The 15566-nt window shown below is 32.6% G+C and overlaps 1 protein-coding gene across 3 annotated transcripts; it reads right to left on the bottom strand.

Moving 5' to 3' along the window:
• Window positions 1-5530: 5530 nt before the first annotated feature.
• Window positions 5531-11778, bottom strand: LOC18046386 (protein PAM71, chloroplastic). Of its 3 annotated transcripts, XM_006439373.2 has the most exons (11): window positions 11503-11778; window positions 11180-11429; window positions 10771-10824; window positions 10171-10232; window positions 9695-9763; window positions 8442-8493; window positions 8227-8301; window positions 7940-8069; window positions 7731-7801; window positions 6645-6692; window positions 5531-5685 (listed from the first exon to the last, which is right to left on the bottom strand). In XM_006439373.2, exons 1-11 carry the CDS (start codon window positions 11682-11684, stop codon window positions 5614-5616), a joined length of 1065 nt encoding a protein of 354 aa, XP_006439436.1. In that variant the 5' UTR covers window positions 11685-11778; the 3' UTR covers window positions 5531-5613. The 3 variants fall into 3 exon arrangements, with proteins under 3 accessions (XP_006439436.1, XP_024043201.1, XP_006439433.1); XM_024187433.1 differs by lacking the exon at window positions 10171-10232 and having other exon boundaries at window positions 11163-11429; window positions 11503-11765; XM_006439370.2 differs by lacking the exon at window positions 10771-10824 and having other exon boundaries at window positions 11503-11765.
• Window positions 11779-15566: the final 3788 nt, after the last annotated feature.

The following is a 15566-nucleotide window of genomic DNA, read 5'->3' as shown; positions in this document are numbered from 1 at the left end:
AATATATAAATAATTACCTGCCAAAGAAGTGTTGTGCTTTAAATAAAAAACTGAAACGCATGAAGGCTAACGTAGTTGATGACGGAAGCAACAGAGCCGCTGTTTGATGCACGGCTTTTGTAACGGGAAAGGTCGGGTTAGGTCCTCGCGGCGAGACGACAATGAGCCCACCATTTTGACACGTCGATTAGTCGGCAGCGGCTCGTCACCGTTATTCGTGCATCTTGGCCAAGTGGGCCACACCTTCTCTCACCGGTCAGATGGACCCCACACCGGCCAGAATGAGAAATCCAAGACGCTTTTGTGGGCCCTTCTCTGGATTCTCTCGGTTTTTTGGTTACCTCGGCCTCGGCGGTTAGCAAATTTTCACCTTATCACTACTCTCACTAATAGCGCGTGGGGTTGAAAAATTGGAATGTTTAAAAAAATGGAAAAAGAAATCTGAAAATACGTCGTTTTGGCATGTTCTGTTGGGAGCAAAGTAAGATTACACATGTATCGCACCATCCAAGTACTCTTTACCCAAACACAGTAAAAACTACTAAAAGGCGAAATCGATAAAAAGGAGTGGTGGTGGTGATCCAAAGCATAAATGAAATAAAGATTTTTTGTACCTAGAAAAAGGTCAATTTTTTTACGAACAAAATAAGTCCAGGAACTGATGCTCCTTAGACCTCAACTCCTAATCTTATCTTCTCATCTCCCAACCGCTAGATCTTGCCACGCCAGTGGCCCATCTCCAATATAGTCCGTGTGGCAAACGTATATGGTCCATGATTGTGCCATGATACTTTTTTATTTTTTATTTTTTTATTTTTTATACGCATGAGTTCAAAAGAAAAAGGCATATCTTCTTATAACTGAGCTCCAAAAATCAGAAAACATGTTAATTGGTCTTTAATAAGATTTCGTTTAGTATAATTTTTTAAATAGAGTTTATTTAAGTAGTTTTTTTATAAAAAAATTTAATTGTGTGGTTGTTAATAAGAGTTTTTATTAAAAATTATAAAATTACTTTAATGAGTAAGTTATGTTGAAGGTGCGTTTGAGATTGAGATTGAGCAGTTGCGGCTTAAAAGTTACAGCACTAAGATGTTTATTAAACATTAATTGTTGTACCTTAAAAGTTATATTGATATGATTTTTTACTTGTATAATAAAAAGAATTATTATATCTTTAAGAATTTGGTCAAAAATATTAATTAAAATTTATATTTACTATATACTATTAACTTTTGTTTTATAGTTACAATTTTTTTTCACAGTAGTTGTAATTTAAAAATTACAATACCTCAATTTCAAACAGCATCAGAATTATGTTACGAAGGAATAAAATTAGAAAAAAAAAGATATTTATATATTTTAAAGAAACTTTTTAACCTCTACTCCTAACAATCTAAAATTTGAGTTTTTACTAGTAAAAGTAAAATAATTTATTTAATCTTCAAAAATTTTACTTAAAAAATAATCAAATAATAACAAAAAACTTAAAAAGAATTTATCATATTAAATAAGTATTTATAATTATTAGACAAGTCATACTAAATAAGCATTAAGTCACATTTACGAATTTCAAATTATAAAATTTGAGTTTGAGTGCGGATGTTTCTAATATAGTATGTATTGAGTTTGCAATTTAAAAAAAAAAATTGAAACTAGTTGAAATTCATAATTGTAAAGTGTAGACCACAATTTTATACTTTTAGAACATGGAAAGGAGAATTTACTTGTTCGTTGATGTTGCTCTTTCGGTTCGGTCCATCCTTTTCCTAACTTTTTGTAATTGTTAATATATTTTTTTTTTTTACCACTTTTTTAACTTTTTTGGGATGTTTTAATTAATGGACGACAAGGCAGAAGCGGTGTGATTTCCTCCACTCCAGCTTTCGAAAGAAGAATATGCCATATAATATTCGCCTGCTACGCTGCACGTGCGATGTTTCATGCACGATTCCTTATTTTGGTCATGTGACAACTAATCCCATTATTATATAATAAAATATGTTAAAGTTATCAATTATTATTTTTTATAGCTTTACATGGCTGTCCGTCTGCTGAATTCATCCCAGAGCATTTGCTTTCCAGGACCCACAAGATCTAAGATCTTCTTCTGCTCATAAATGATTTTTCATTCGAACACCAGCACTCATCAGTAGCGATGCAATGAGTACCACGCGATCAGGGTTTAACATTATTAAATTCAAATTCAAATTCAAATTCGTAAAAAATTTAAATTATTAAATCCGTATGCAATTTCTTGTGGATTATATATATATATTTTAAAAAAAATCCGTCACTACAAGTTTTAATAATTATCAAACCCACTTGCAAGATGTGATAAACTTTTTGTAAATTTTTTTAAGGGTCAAAGATGGGATTAAGGCTCAAGGATTAGGATCCAATTACTTCACAATTCAGAATTCACAAACCCTAATATGTTATTAACATGAATACTATTACAAGAAAGAGAGGCGGGCAGCAGCTCATGCACAATCATTGCACACAACCAGTATTGGCCGCCCACTACCACGAAACCACCAGCCATCAAGCACCAAAGTAATCGACAACCACGCAGGAGGGAAAGAGAGAGGCTTGAGCCGCACGATACCACTTCCATCAACCGCTGCTGCAAATCCTACTGTCATCAACTTTAGTAGTTTACATTTTCCTTGCTTTCAAGTTTCATCTAATCTAAGGTTATAAATATTTTTTTTTTCATTTAAGCTTATAAATATAACTTAGTATTTTAGATTTCTTTAGTTGTTTTATTTTTCTTTTTGTTGTTTCAGTTTTATTGTGTAAAATGTAATTTTCCTACATGAATTTCCTCACTTGTTAGGTGATTTTAAATTCAGTTAAATATTCAACATTATTTCAATAATTTGAGCATTGTATAATATACTTATATTGTTTTCATAACTTTTTTCAAGCATATTTCGTGGATGTAAAATTTTTATTGGAGAGGAATTTGCAGATGAAGAAGAATGCATTCACAAGTTTTGGAGTAGTTTTTTTTTTTCTTTTTTTGTGTTGGGTCATGAATTGTCCTTTGTTGAACTAATCAACTCCTTGTTTAGGTTGTGGCATTGAATCTTGTGTTTTTTTTTTTTATTATTTGTACAAGATATGGATTTTGTCTATCTTTATTTATATGGTTAAGACATTGAGTAGAGTAATTTTAGGTTTATGTTATCTTGAATTGGTTTTAAAGCTATTAAGTTTTAGTACATTAGGAGAGGTTGTGTCCATTTTTTTTTTCAAAAATTAAACTATTTAAATGCCAAAATATTAAATTAAAAAAAAAGATGAGTTGTTGCCCAACTACTATAAGATTTGGAAAAAAAACAAATTTGCAAAAAAATATGGTCGAGTTCAGATAAAGTCTGAGCCTGACCCTAACCTACCCCTAAGTTTAAAGGGTCGGATTTTTTAAGGGTTAGGGCCCTCTATTTCAATCACAGGATCAAGTTAGGACTTGACCAAACCCAAGCCTGAGCTGGCCCATTGCCATCCCAAACCACTAAGATCAATGTCTTGCTCCATTTTTTTGTCAATGCACAAGTATTGTCAACAATATTAACAAGTACATTTTGGACAATTGTCATTAACAATTAATTAAATAAATAAAAAGAAAAACTTCAGTAAACAATCATTAGCTTCAAGTCATTAAAGGAAAACAAACAAAATTAATCACATCAAAATAAAATATTAGTAATTAAACTTGAAAACTATAAAATTTTTAGTTATTAAAAGCTTATTGCATTTATGTTAGATTTAGAAATTAGGAAGAATAGATCATGAGTAATAACTTTAGCTTATATATTTTATGATTTAATTTTTTAATTTAGTTTTTATTATTAGAATTAAAAATATAAATATTTTTTTTAAAAAAATGTAGGTTGACGGATCTCGCACAAGTATCTATCAGATTTTTTCTTAATATCAATCCTAATTGCAACTCTCAATGGGTTTAAATATGAAATATCAAACCCACTCATCTTGCAAAACACCCATTACGATGAGTTTCTGAAGGGTAGATTTTGATAGATTTGCAGGTAATTTTACCATCTATAGTTCATAAAGACAATTTCAAAAAAAAAAAGAAAGAAAAAGAAATCACGACTTTTCTCTTTTTTTCAAATTTTAAAGTAATTAATAGGTTAAAACTTTCCAAATAAAAAAAAAGTTAAAGAAAATGAGGCATTTAAGTGTAATTTAATAGTTTTATTGATTGATTTTACAAAATCAGGATCTATTTGTATTATACTTGTTACATGTGAAACTGGTTACAAATTTTCATTAAAACTTTCAAGTTATTTGTAATTTTATTAAATTGCTCCTTGCACATCTTAGGTTAATGTACATGTTCGTAAATATAACCAAAAAAAGAAAACTAAATTAATTAGTGTAGTAAAAGGTTGTAATTGTGGTAGCATATAATGGTTGTAAGAAGGGCAAGAGGGGAAAGTTGAGAGAGTAGCAGTAGCAGTAGCAGAGGGTGGGTTCGCCACCTCCACTCCACAATCATCTTTTTCTTCTGACTTTTTGATTTTCTGTAAAGCTTTGGATGGCCAATGGTGTGCCGCCTTCACGAATTTTTGTACGGCTGTGTCCATTGTTACCCCACTTCACACCCGCACTCACACGAAGAGATTGTATTTATTATTAAATTATTTTTTTAAATTTTCTAAAAGTATAGTTTATTAATTTCCTCATACAGATGCATTTTTTCCCCCTCTTCCTTTTTCTCTTTGTTTTTGAACTATGTTGCCATTTCTCAAGATGTACAATCAATAAGAAAAGGGTAAGAATTGGATTATTTTCGTGAATTAATTATTTTCAGAATTACTCTTTTTATTTTTTAAAATTTCAAGTTATCTTTATTTTCATTCAAAAGATAAGAGAAAAGAAAAAATGAGGCGGGTTGATAAATATTTTTATATCTTCTTAACAATCATGGATAAATTAAAAATTTTAAGTTAAGGGGGCAATTTGAAAATATTTAATTTATACGGGGTAATCTAAAATTAACCCACAAGAAAATTGTAGCAAAATTTTTATTACCGTTTGATTTTTTTTTTTTAACTCGACTAGACCTTTCGGGACTTAAATAAGTTATTGAAAAAACTTAAATTTTAGGTTTTTGAAAATAGAGGTTAAAGGTTTTTTTTTTAATTCAATTGTCTAAAATCGCATTATTTATTTTACATTCTTATATAGCATATATATTACAACTTATTTATTAGAGTAATTTTATATTTCTTTTTAATAAAAACTTTCATTGACAACTAAATAACTAATTTTTTTTTTATAAAAACTCTATTTATAAAAGCTCAACTAGTAAAAACTCTACTTAATAAACTCCATTTAAAAAGTTATAACAAGAAAGCCTTAATTTGCAATCAATACTAAAAAGCATAAACCTCACACTATATAGACAACAAGACGTGAGATAAGATATCCGAAGTCTTTGTTGGATAGATTAGAAAGAAATACAATTAAAGAAGTATTAGTTACAAAAATAGGATATCTCTTCACTTTTCAGCATGTCAATGGAAGCAAATACAATTCCGAAAACTTTACTGAAATTTACGAATTCTGATTATCCAATCTCTAACTCACTATCTCAATCACAGTCACAGCGGCAAAGAAAAGAAAAAGAACACCTCCAATGTACGCAATTGCCTGGGAAAGAAACAAAACAAGTTTCAAGTATCCTCACTGTGTGACATAAGCTTAAGATTAAGATCAAGATACACACTTTGTCATGATCAAGTTATTACCAGAAGCCACTATGGGAAACACTTTCTAAGAGATTACTATATCAAAGAACCGTGAGTGAGTGGATGGATTGAAAGGAAAGAAGAAAATGTAGAAAACACACAAATTGGTCCACTGATCAGATATTCCAACTGGGATCAAATTTACGTGGTTGCCTGTACATGTTGGTCCATACAAGGAAACTTTTTAAGGTACAAATACCATCATCTTGCCCACTTTACATGCTCAGATATGACCAATTATACCCAGGAACAAATCTACTGATAGGATTCCTTATATAATTCGTTAATGGTTCCACTCAAACTTTCACAAATTTTTTTTCCTCCAAAATAAACATCTTTTGACTGGATTCCGGACGTCAGAGAATGACCTTAATGTTTCCAACTCGACAAAGACATTTTGAAAATATCCGTTCAGAATAATTAATGAGTGGCTCGAGTTTATCATCAAATTAAGGAATGGCAGAAAGAGAGAATGCTGCTAGAAAAAAGGTGTTTGAGAAGAATTTTGCTTGTAATAATATAAAGTAGGCAAGAATAATTCTTGGCAATCGCAAATATCCTCAAGCATGTACCTGCCTATTACTTGCGAGCATGCCAAGAATTGAAGGATAAGCTTATGCCTAAAGTCCTATCGTAGAGCAAACATCATTCAGATCATGCTAAATATGTTAAACCATATAATTTGTAGAAAGATAGAAAATTCCTGAAATTCAGCTATGGAGGGTGGACTTATATCCCTAATCCTCTTTTCTAACCCATTATTATGAAGTTAAAACCTAGAGAAACCCAAAAAATTTACATTAACAAAAATATCATGGAGTGATGATTTGGCTAATGGCTGAGGTTGAAGTTTGAATATACCTTCTCTGATAAGAATGTCCCGAGTAAAGAGCCTCCCAACACAGCAAGCTGTATAAAAAAAAAAATCAGTAAAACAATTAGCAAAATGATTTGAACAAAAGAGAAGGATTAACAGTTTATCATATTTGCACAGTTATCTGCTGCTTGGAGGTAAATTTGGAACGATATTTTTGGACCAGTAAATGAAGGATACATTGACAATTACAAGGATAAAATAGGAATAATACTTAGAGCAGTATATAGATGCTATTTGAAAGAATTTACTACATTGGATTGGTTTGAAAATCAATGGTCAAAGTTGGAGAAATCAAGATACTTACAACAAAGGATAAACATAATATAAAAGGAATATTTTTGTCCTTTTTCCCTATACACGACACATAGCCCTAAAAATTTTCTTTTCTTTTAATCTAAGAATGACATCTACCCTAACTTTTATGCACTCTCCTTACCACTAGCCTCTGCTATATAATGTCTTAATCACCCATATTTGGGGGTCTCTCATCTTTTAGATCATCATCCACTTCTCTATTACTGGGAGGCCATTTTCTATTCTCGACCTTCATCATCTTCTCTACCATATTATCACTTTCCATATCTTTATTCACCATCTTCATTTTCATCAACACTAAACATCTCCATATAGCTATCTAACTTATTTTGTTCATATTAGATAAAATAATATTTCATATAATCTCTCATTTGTATAGTGGATTGGTGACAACTTGGTCCTGTAGATGTAGGGCGAATGCCGAATCACAAAAACATTGTGTGTTCTTGATATTTATGTTTATTTTACTACCTTTTCAATTTGAGGTCGAGATTGTTTCACATATGAGCTTATCTGAGCTACCTTAGTTACGCTAAGTATTCTGTGAGACCACCTGAGTTATTCTCCAAGTATAGCCGAGCTACTCTTGAGCACACATTAGCCCCCCAAATTGCTAACTCCTACGGGGCTAGCAATTTTTAAATTAATCACTACTTTAGAAATCATTTTGAAAACCAAAGGCAACTTTAATATAATGACATGTTTGCAATTATTGCTCAAATGGTAGGTAGTTTTTGGTGGAAGTAAGAAGTTACCAAAGTTGCAACAACATGACCAGCCAGTGCTCCCCCAATGACTCCAAGAGGCGAAGAGGCTGCTGCAAGTGCTGGTAATAATGCCAGAATAACCAAAAAGGAACAATTGTCGAAAGAGGAAGGATCAGTCTTCTGATAAATGATTCCTATAAGATCTTATCGACAAGAAGTTAAATTGTATTTAAAAGTTTCAATCTTGGGACACTAACCTATTGTGGAGAAAAATGATTTGTCACCCCACTCAGCAACAAAAACTAAGGTGAAAGTGCTGATGATAGTGCTAGCAGCAGCTATAATTCCAGCACCATTTCCTGAAAATTCTGAAACAGCTAGCTCTGCCTAATTAGACACAAGTAGCAACCTAAATCAGATTAGCTCATACCATGAGAGAAAATGATGGAAAACATAACAGTAAATCTGAAGAAAAGAGAAGCGAAATAAGCGTTTGCTTGTCATGGCAGTTCACATCTTATATGATCAGATAATTAAATTTCACCTCTTTTTGTTCATCCTCAGATTTTAGACCATCAGTGGAGGCAGCATCAAGCAATGTTGAAACCCCAAAATAGACCTGAATTATGATGATTAAGTTTTATTAGTAGTTTGCTTATTTCAACTGAGAACAAATTTCATAAAATCTCAGTGACAGTGTTATTGCACATATGGTATAGCATGTGCTTTAGCATACAGTTCAGTAAGAAAAAAATTTACCAGAAGGCAAACTGCAGCAATATCATCAATTGGCAGATCAGTCTGACCAAACCTGTGAATTAGTTGATTATATCAGATATGCACCTTATATTTCCAACTAAATATTAGATTAGAAAGACCAAGATACAATTATGGAATAAGAAAATCTAGGGATCCTTCTGAAGTTGGCTTTGCAAAAATATACCATCAAAAGTAGTTTACAACTTTCCATAAGTTAGTAAGATAACACTTAAGAAAACTGAAAAATTCTGTGGATCACATTTAGACAATTACAGTTTCTCTTTACGAATTTTATCACAGATTTCATTGTTGAACAGAAAAATAGATAGTTAAAATTGTCCATCGTGATTCAAAGAAGCAGTTTTACAGGTAGATCCACATATATAATTGCTTGAAACTATCGGCTGAGCTGATTAAATGTTTAAAAGGATATGGTGTCTGGGAATATTTGCAGTATTGTGTATCAGCATTAACTAAAATAGAGATTGAACATGGGGTTGTGTTGATGTAATCAATTTGGGAAGCTTTGTTTCGGAAAAAGCAAATAGATGTGCAGCAGGTTGCAGATAAAGCTAATGCAGTTTATGAGTCCTTTAAGTCGGTTAGACCTGTTATGGAACTCGGTGAGTTGAGCAACAGAGCAAGTCAGGTTTGAATGGGAGGATTTGGTCACCTTCCCCGCATGGTTGGTTCAAATTGAATGTAGATTCTGCAAATTGTAAACAACATAATCTGACTGGGCTAGGTGCTGTTGTTAAAAACCGTATAGGGGAGCGAATGGCAGTTGCAGTTAAAATGATGAGATCCAATGGGAATGATGAGATTGCAGAAGCTGAAGGCATCAATATTTGCATCCAATCGGGAAAAGATTCTTGGTTGCTGCCTCTTATAATCGAATTGGATGCTCAAAAAGTGGTTAATACGGTGAATGGTAAAGCAAGCAGCTCCAACGAAATTTTCTGGGTATTATCGGAGATTCACGTTTCGGAATGTGATAAAAGATATGAATCTTTTTAATATTCAGCTTAGGCCTAGAGCCAAGGCTGCTTAAAGCCAAGTTTTAAGTTTTAAGACCCTGTAGTTTGGCCCGAGGATTTTCCCTCACATATCATCTGTAATCTTTGGCGTTTTATTTAATGAAATATTTACCACTTAAAAAAAAAAAAAGAATATATTCACTACTGGTTTAACAACCACTGCATTTACTGCTCCTAAGTAAAATAGATAAAGAAAAAATTCAAAGGGAAAATTACCTGAAGGGAAGGATTTCATCAACATAGTGAAATGTTCGTCCAAGAATGACAGATATGACAGTCATTGCCCTGCCACAGTAGATAAATGCTACTATTACTTTGAAGGTATAAAATTTCCAGTTCTGCATCAGCAGAGGCAAACTAAAGAGGTTTGGGTTATTTTTCATGACTTCTTGGCCCTAAAATGTAAAAGCAAATTACGAGGTATTGGCCAAAAATTTTGACCAATTGAAAATTCTTCTATTTAATGTAACAGAAATCAGAATATGCCCATGGTAATAAAATAAAATCAAACAAATAACAAAATGCAGGATCACTTTTCTGTATCCAATAACGTGGAAAGTGATACTCTTAACACACAAAATGACTCGAAGTAACATATTATACATGATTTAGAGCTATGAGGAGATTCAGCAACAAAAATTTTAAAATGCAAAGGACATCTAAAATCACCATGCATGAGCAGAATAACATACGCAAGTGCACCAAAAGTACCGGCAAAAACAGTTGCAGCAGAATTTCTAGCAGCTAAAAGTGCCTGCGCAATAAGTATAAATCCATAACAAAGTCAGTTTGATATTATATATATTGAACTTGGTTCAATATTTTACCTTCAGGGGTATATACATGTGCATATACACATAAAAATATGCATATTTATGTATGCTTCTAAAGAAAAATAGAAGGTACTGGGGGAAAATATTTCACTCAGAAGATTTTCTAAAATTTGCTAAGTCCATTGACTGGTAATCTATTTTTTTTTTTCATATAATTGTATTCTTATGCACTCAATTGGAGCAGAACCAAAAAAAAGAAAAGAAAAGAAAAGAAAAAACAACAACAATAATAATTTCAGTTCCACTTCTATCAACAGTAACTAGGGTCTGGAAAAGGAACCAAGTGATAAACTCTGACAGAAAGTTATAAAAATTTCACTTTCTAAAATTGAGAAAGAAACATGGCCCAAATTCACAAGCACAAATACTCAGTTTTGGACACACATAGGTCCATCAGACTCGTAGAATCGTGTTAAAAATCTCAGTTACAGGTTGTAATTATACTACTGCGACTCTTACTGCAATAAAAAAGGTCTTGTCCCCCAGCTCGGAAAAGAAGATGAGCAAGAATGCCTGCAACAAAGAGTGAGTGTCACAGAGGGATAAACAGGGCATACTTTATCAGAATGTAACCAACATTACTATGACTTGTGACTGGATTTAAATGTAGTAAATTTTCTAACTTACTTAAGGATGTTGAATGCTAGACCAAATGTTACAGTATATCTGAATTTTTATACGCAAAAACTGTATGGTTAATGTAGTAAACATCACTGGACATAAATTTGGTGTAATCATAGAATAATTCTTAATGTGGGGGTGCATTTTGAATGGCAGTGAAGCAGATACAAGTTTTGTCTCGAAATTTGAAAAAAAAATAATAATAATAAGGGGCCAATAGCAGAAGTTACAGGGAGATTTTCCTAACTGAAGCAAAACCTCTGCTAATATCACCAAGGTCCCCAAGAAAAGGAAAAGATTGCAATCCACTGGCAAAATCAACGGCAGCTACAGCTGTTTGGGAGCCTTGCAATGTAAGCAACCCAAAGAACATCACAAACTTGATTAAACCACTATCATTAGCCAGATTGTGGACGGACTCTCTAGTCATTTTGCAATTCTTGCAGTCAACATCATTTCTGTTTTCACATGAAGCTCCCGGGTCCCTGCACAATTCTCTGTAATGGGTTCTTAGTTTTTTTTTTTTTTTTAAATAGAAAAGAAGAAGAAGAAGAAAGATTTTAGAGTTACCTAGAGAAATTGAGATATGGGTTGCGAAGAGAGAGCTTTTTTGAAGTTGAAGTCTGGTTCTTACAGAGAGAGTTGAAAGGAAACAACTTTGACCCACAAGATTTTGATGCTTTAGGACATGAAGCTGAAGAAGGCAACGAATGTGCCTTCAGGCCGCTCCATGGGAGCGTTAGGCTTCGCATTATCTCAAAGTTTGAGTCTGGTTTGTTTTATGACTCTCTCTCTCTCTCTCTCGCAAGTCAAGCCTCGGCCTTTGATTCTGTTTTAACTGTCGATAGAGTGGAGTGGATAAGCCGGCTTTCTTTAGTATAGCGCCAATACGACCACCAAGTCACTCTTCATCTTCTTGTACGTACATGTGCAAAATCACTTGGCACGTGCTTCTGGGAAAAATTAGGTAATTTTTAGAGATCTCTTAGATTTGGCGTATTAACACTTAGATATAATATATTGATGTAATTACAAACACACCGTCAATATAAATATAAATATGACGTCAGTGTAAAGGGTAAATGTATAAAAGCATATTTAAATTTTAAAATAATTCAAAATTCAAGCTGAAATTTCATTGATATCTGAGAAATTTTAACTGAATGGTATGATCTTTTAACCAGTAGAGAAAAGAAAGGAAAAATCTTTACGAAATGAAACATTCACTTAACTTTCTCATTCACATAAGCAAAACCCAACACCAATTTCATCTTTCTAAAGAAAGTTGATCTTTCTAAAGAAAGCTGTGAAGAAGCTGGTTTGTTGCCCGAAGCTCAATCAAGAGTAAAAAAGAGTTTAGCTTCAGTTATTAATGATATGAGTTCTGGCGGTGGCCTAAATCTTCCGTGAAGCGAGTTGGCTTCCGCCGTGACTGAAATTGGAGCGAGAAAGAGATTAGTCCTCATTTATCACAGTTCGAAGACACAAATCAGATGAAATTAATCATTTTGTTGATTCTGAGTTCTTTTTTCCTTTTTTTTTTTTTGAGAATGGGTTGATTTTGAGTTACTTACAAATGAAAATGGGCTTTTTGTATTTTGATTTTTTTATGCATGTTGATTTCAACAGTCGTTGGTCTCTAAATTTTTTCTGTTAGTCAATTATTGTAAGTTGTCATTCTGAATATTGTTGTTTCTCTCTTTTCATTTTTCTTTATTTTTTTTTAATTTGAAATATTCACTCTATTTTTCGTCTTTAGAATTGAAGAGTAGTTATTGTGTGTTTATGGCTGTTTGTGTTCTTGTAGCAAAAATCCGTGCTGAATTTACATGTTTAAATTTGAATGCTAATTTTACAGAAGCTGCTGTTGGATGAAAGTATATATATATATATATACAGCCTGTAGGGAAGCAATTTCATAGAAAGCAGCAAGTCCTCTCTAGTGTAAGATGAGTATACAACCAGTCACCTGAGTCACTCACCCTCTAAGGAGGAAGGTTTTCTACTTATTTTCTATTCCCTTGTACAACCCTTATTTTACTAGGCTTTTTTCATTATGTGTTCTTTTCGACAGGTTAGGAATGAGTTAAGGTAAAGCAACTGCCAAATGACTTTTCTATTGATTTCACAAGACAAACAGATATTGAATTAATAGAACTGAACTGAACTTTCTTAATCCATGAATAATAAAATGAAAAAAAGGAATATCTATTACAAAAGTTGTATTTTAAATCAACTGATGAAGATGAAGGAATATTAGGAGAAAGATGAAGTGCATCATCTAGACATGGCTTCTTGTGCCAACTACATCCTTTTGTGTGTGTGTGTATTCCCGAGACCAAGTGAGTAAGGTCTTTTCCTTTCTAAGGCATGTGCCTTTATTTTTTAACTCTGATTTGGCATATTTGCTAAATTTACTCTATTATAAGTTGCAAGCAACTGGAATATAATGATAATATGTTATGTAATGCTGAAAGGAGGTGATTTCTTGTTGAGTTAAGATAGGGGCAACTTGGATTTACATTTGCTGAGAGGAAGCTATATGGTGCTATATTGGAAGAGTATTTAATTTTTCTTTTCTTCTATGAATTATAGTTATAAAACCATGATCAATTCTTCATAAGATATGGATTAATCATAGAGAGAGTGATGGACATCTGTTATAATTTCTTCATTTCGTCCTTCTCCTCCACATCTCATTTAAAAATATCTCCATTGGTCGTGGATTCATAATTCTCCTAGTTATACATATGTTATGTTCTTTTTTGCCCTATTAAAAATTAGGGAAAAAAATAGCTTTTGAGAATTTTTATGGATTATGCCTCAGGGGTAAGCTAATAGATGCATACAAATTCTTACACAAGGAAAAGATTATGACTTCTCGTGGTCTGGAAATCCCATTGGAAACTAATTGGGAGATCGAAGTCAAATTTAGTACTCAATTTGGATCTAAATGTATAGCTTGTGATGTGCTTAATTTTATTTTTTTTCCAGGTATCGGGGGAAAAATGATGAGAATAGACTATTTCATTATTTCAGAACAACTTAAAGATTGTATTATTGCGTGTGAAATGCAAGGGCACATAATTGAGTTAAAAGGTACTATCTATTTTATGATGTGTAGCTTTCATATTACATGCATATACCTGAAATTAGTGTTGGAATGTGTGATGGATGTCATGAAAATCTTCTTCCTGTCCAAGTAGCAAGTTCGGAACAAAAAATAAAAATTTGAAGAACCTGCTTTTGAACTGCATGATTTCATTAACAGTGTCAATATGGTGATACATAAAACAGAAAAAATAGATCGATACTAATTCTTTGTGCAGCTTATTATTTTTTGTTCGCAGATTTTTATGGGAGTGACGATTGCCCTGTTTCACTTGAGCTTCAAAAAGCTAGTCCAGATTAAAGGGGGAAAAATTTTTGGATGTCCAAGTTAAGTTGATGTGTATGTTCTTAACGGTGTAATGATATTATTATAGTCTTTCAACAAAGCTAATTCCTCAAATTCATTAATGGGAACTCATGTCTTTATTAACTAGTAGCCACGTCACTGGTCCAATTTGACTTTAATTGATTGTCCTCACCTTTCAGTTGATAACTAACTAGATATCTTTCACACAAATTTCTTAGAATAATTTTAATAAATCTTTGATTGTAACACACACACACACACACACAAATGTAAGAATCACGGATGAGGCTCAAACAAAATTTCAATAAATTTTGATTTTTAATTTTGAATATGCTGATTGTGGCCTAAACATTTGAATTATCTAACATTTATTATTTTGGCAGGATGGGTATTTTAATAATTTTGATAGTCTACTAATGGTCAACCTAACTCCTAATTAACGACAAGGAAGATATCTGTAATTATATCAATATATTCCATTTAAGTGTTAATACGCCAAGCCTGAGGGGAAGTTCCTGAAAATTACCCGAGCAAAATTCTCCTTTTGTGTTTTGCATGCTGGGCTGGCAGCCAAGGCCCAAGGGCCCAATCCAAAAGTTCATTCATCGAACAGTGGTGCTACCGTACTACCACCCTCCTACTTAAATAGTAACACCCTTTCTGGTTATATTACCATTTTACCCTGAAATAGATTCAATTTCTTATTAAATCCCCATTAACACCACCCAGTAATTCCCCTTTGTTTTGTCCAACTCTGCCCATCCAGTTGATCCATATGTTTTTGTTTATGGAATAAAATTTTAAGTTCTTCATGAAAAATTTAGATTAATTTTAAAGTAGCGAAGAAAAATTTTTATGAGATACAAAAAACTTAGCTGGTTTTGACAAGGGAAATGTTGGATAATATTCATTTCTCTGATCTATTTCGCCTTTATACAACTATAGTTTGGTTTCACATAAGTGGACGGTCTTGAAATGTAAAAAGTATCTGGGGAGGGAAAGAGAAATTTAACTTGAATTTAGAAGGACGAGTTACGAGAGAAACTTTATGTGATTAATAAATGGGTGCCAATGACGCCATTCTTCATCGAACCAGCCCGTGCGGGGATTACTACTAGAGTACTAATCTACTGCTTTTTGCGTTTTTACGTCTAAATTTAAAGATCCTTTCCTTTTGGGCAATAATTGACAACAAAAAAAAAAAAAACAACTTGAG

The sequence above is a fragment of the Citrus clementina genome, unplaced genomic scaffold (assembly GCF_000493195.1).
Source record: "Citrus clementina cultivar Clemenules unplaced genomic scaffold, Citrus_clementina_v1.0 scaffold_3, whole genome shotgun sequence".
NCBI classification, from domain to species: Eukaryota; Viridiplantae; Streptophyta; class Magnoliopsida; order Sapindales; family Rutaceae; genus Citrus; species Citrus x clementina.
The sequence above is the reverse complement of the archived record's forward strand: the minus strand, read 5'-3'. Positions and strand labels throughout refer to the sequence as shown.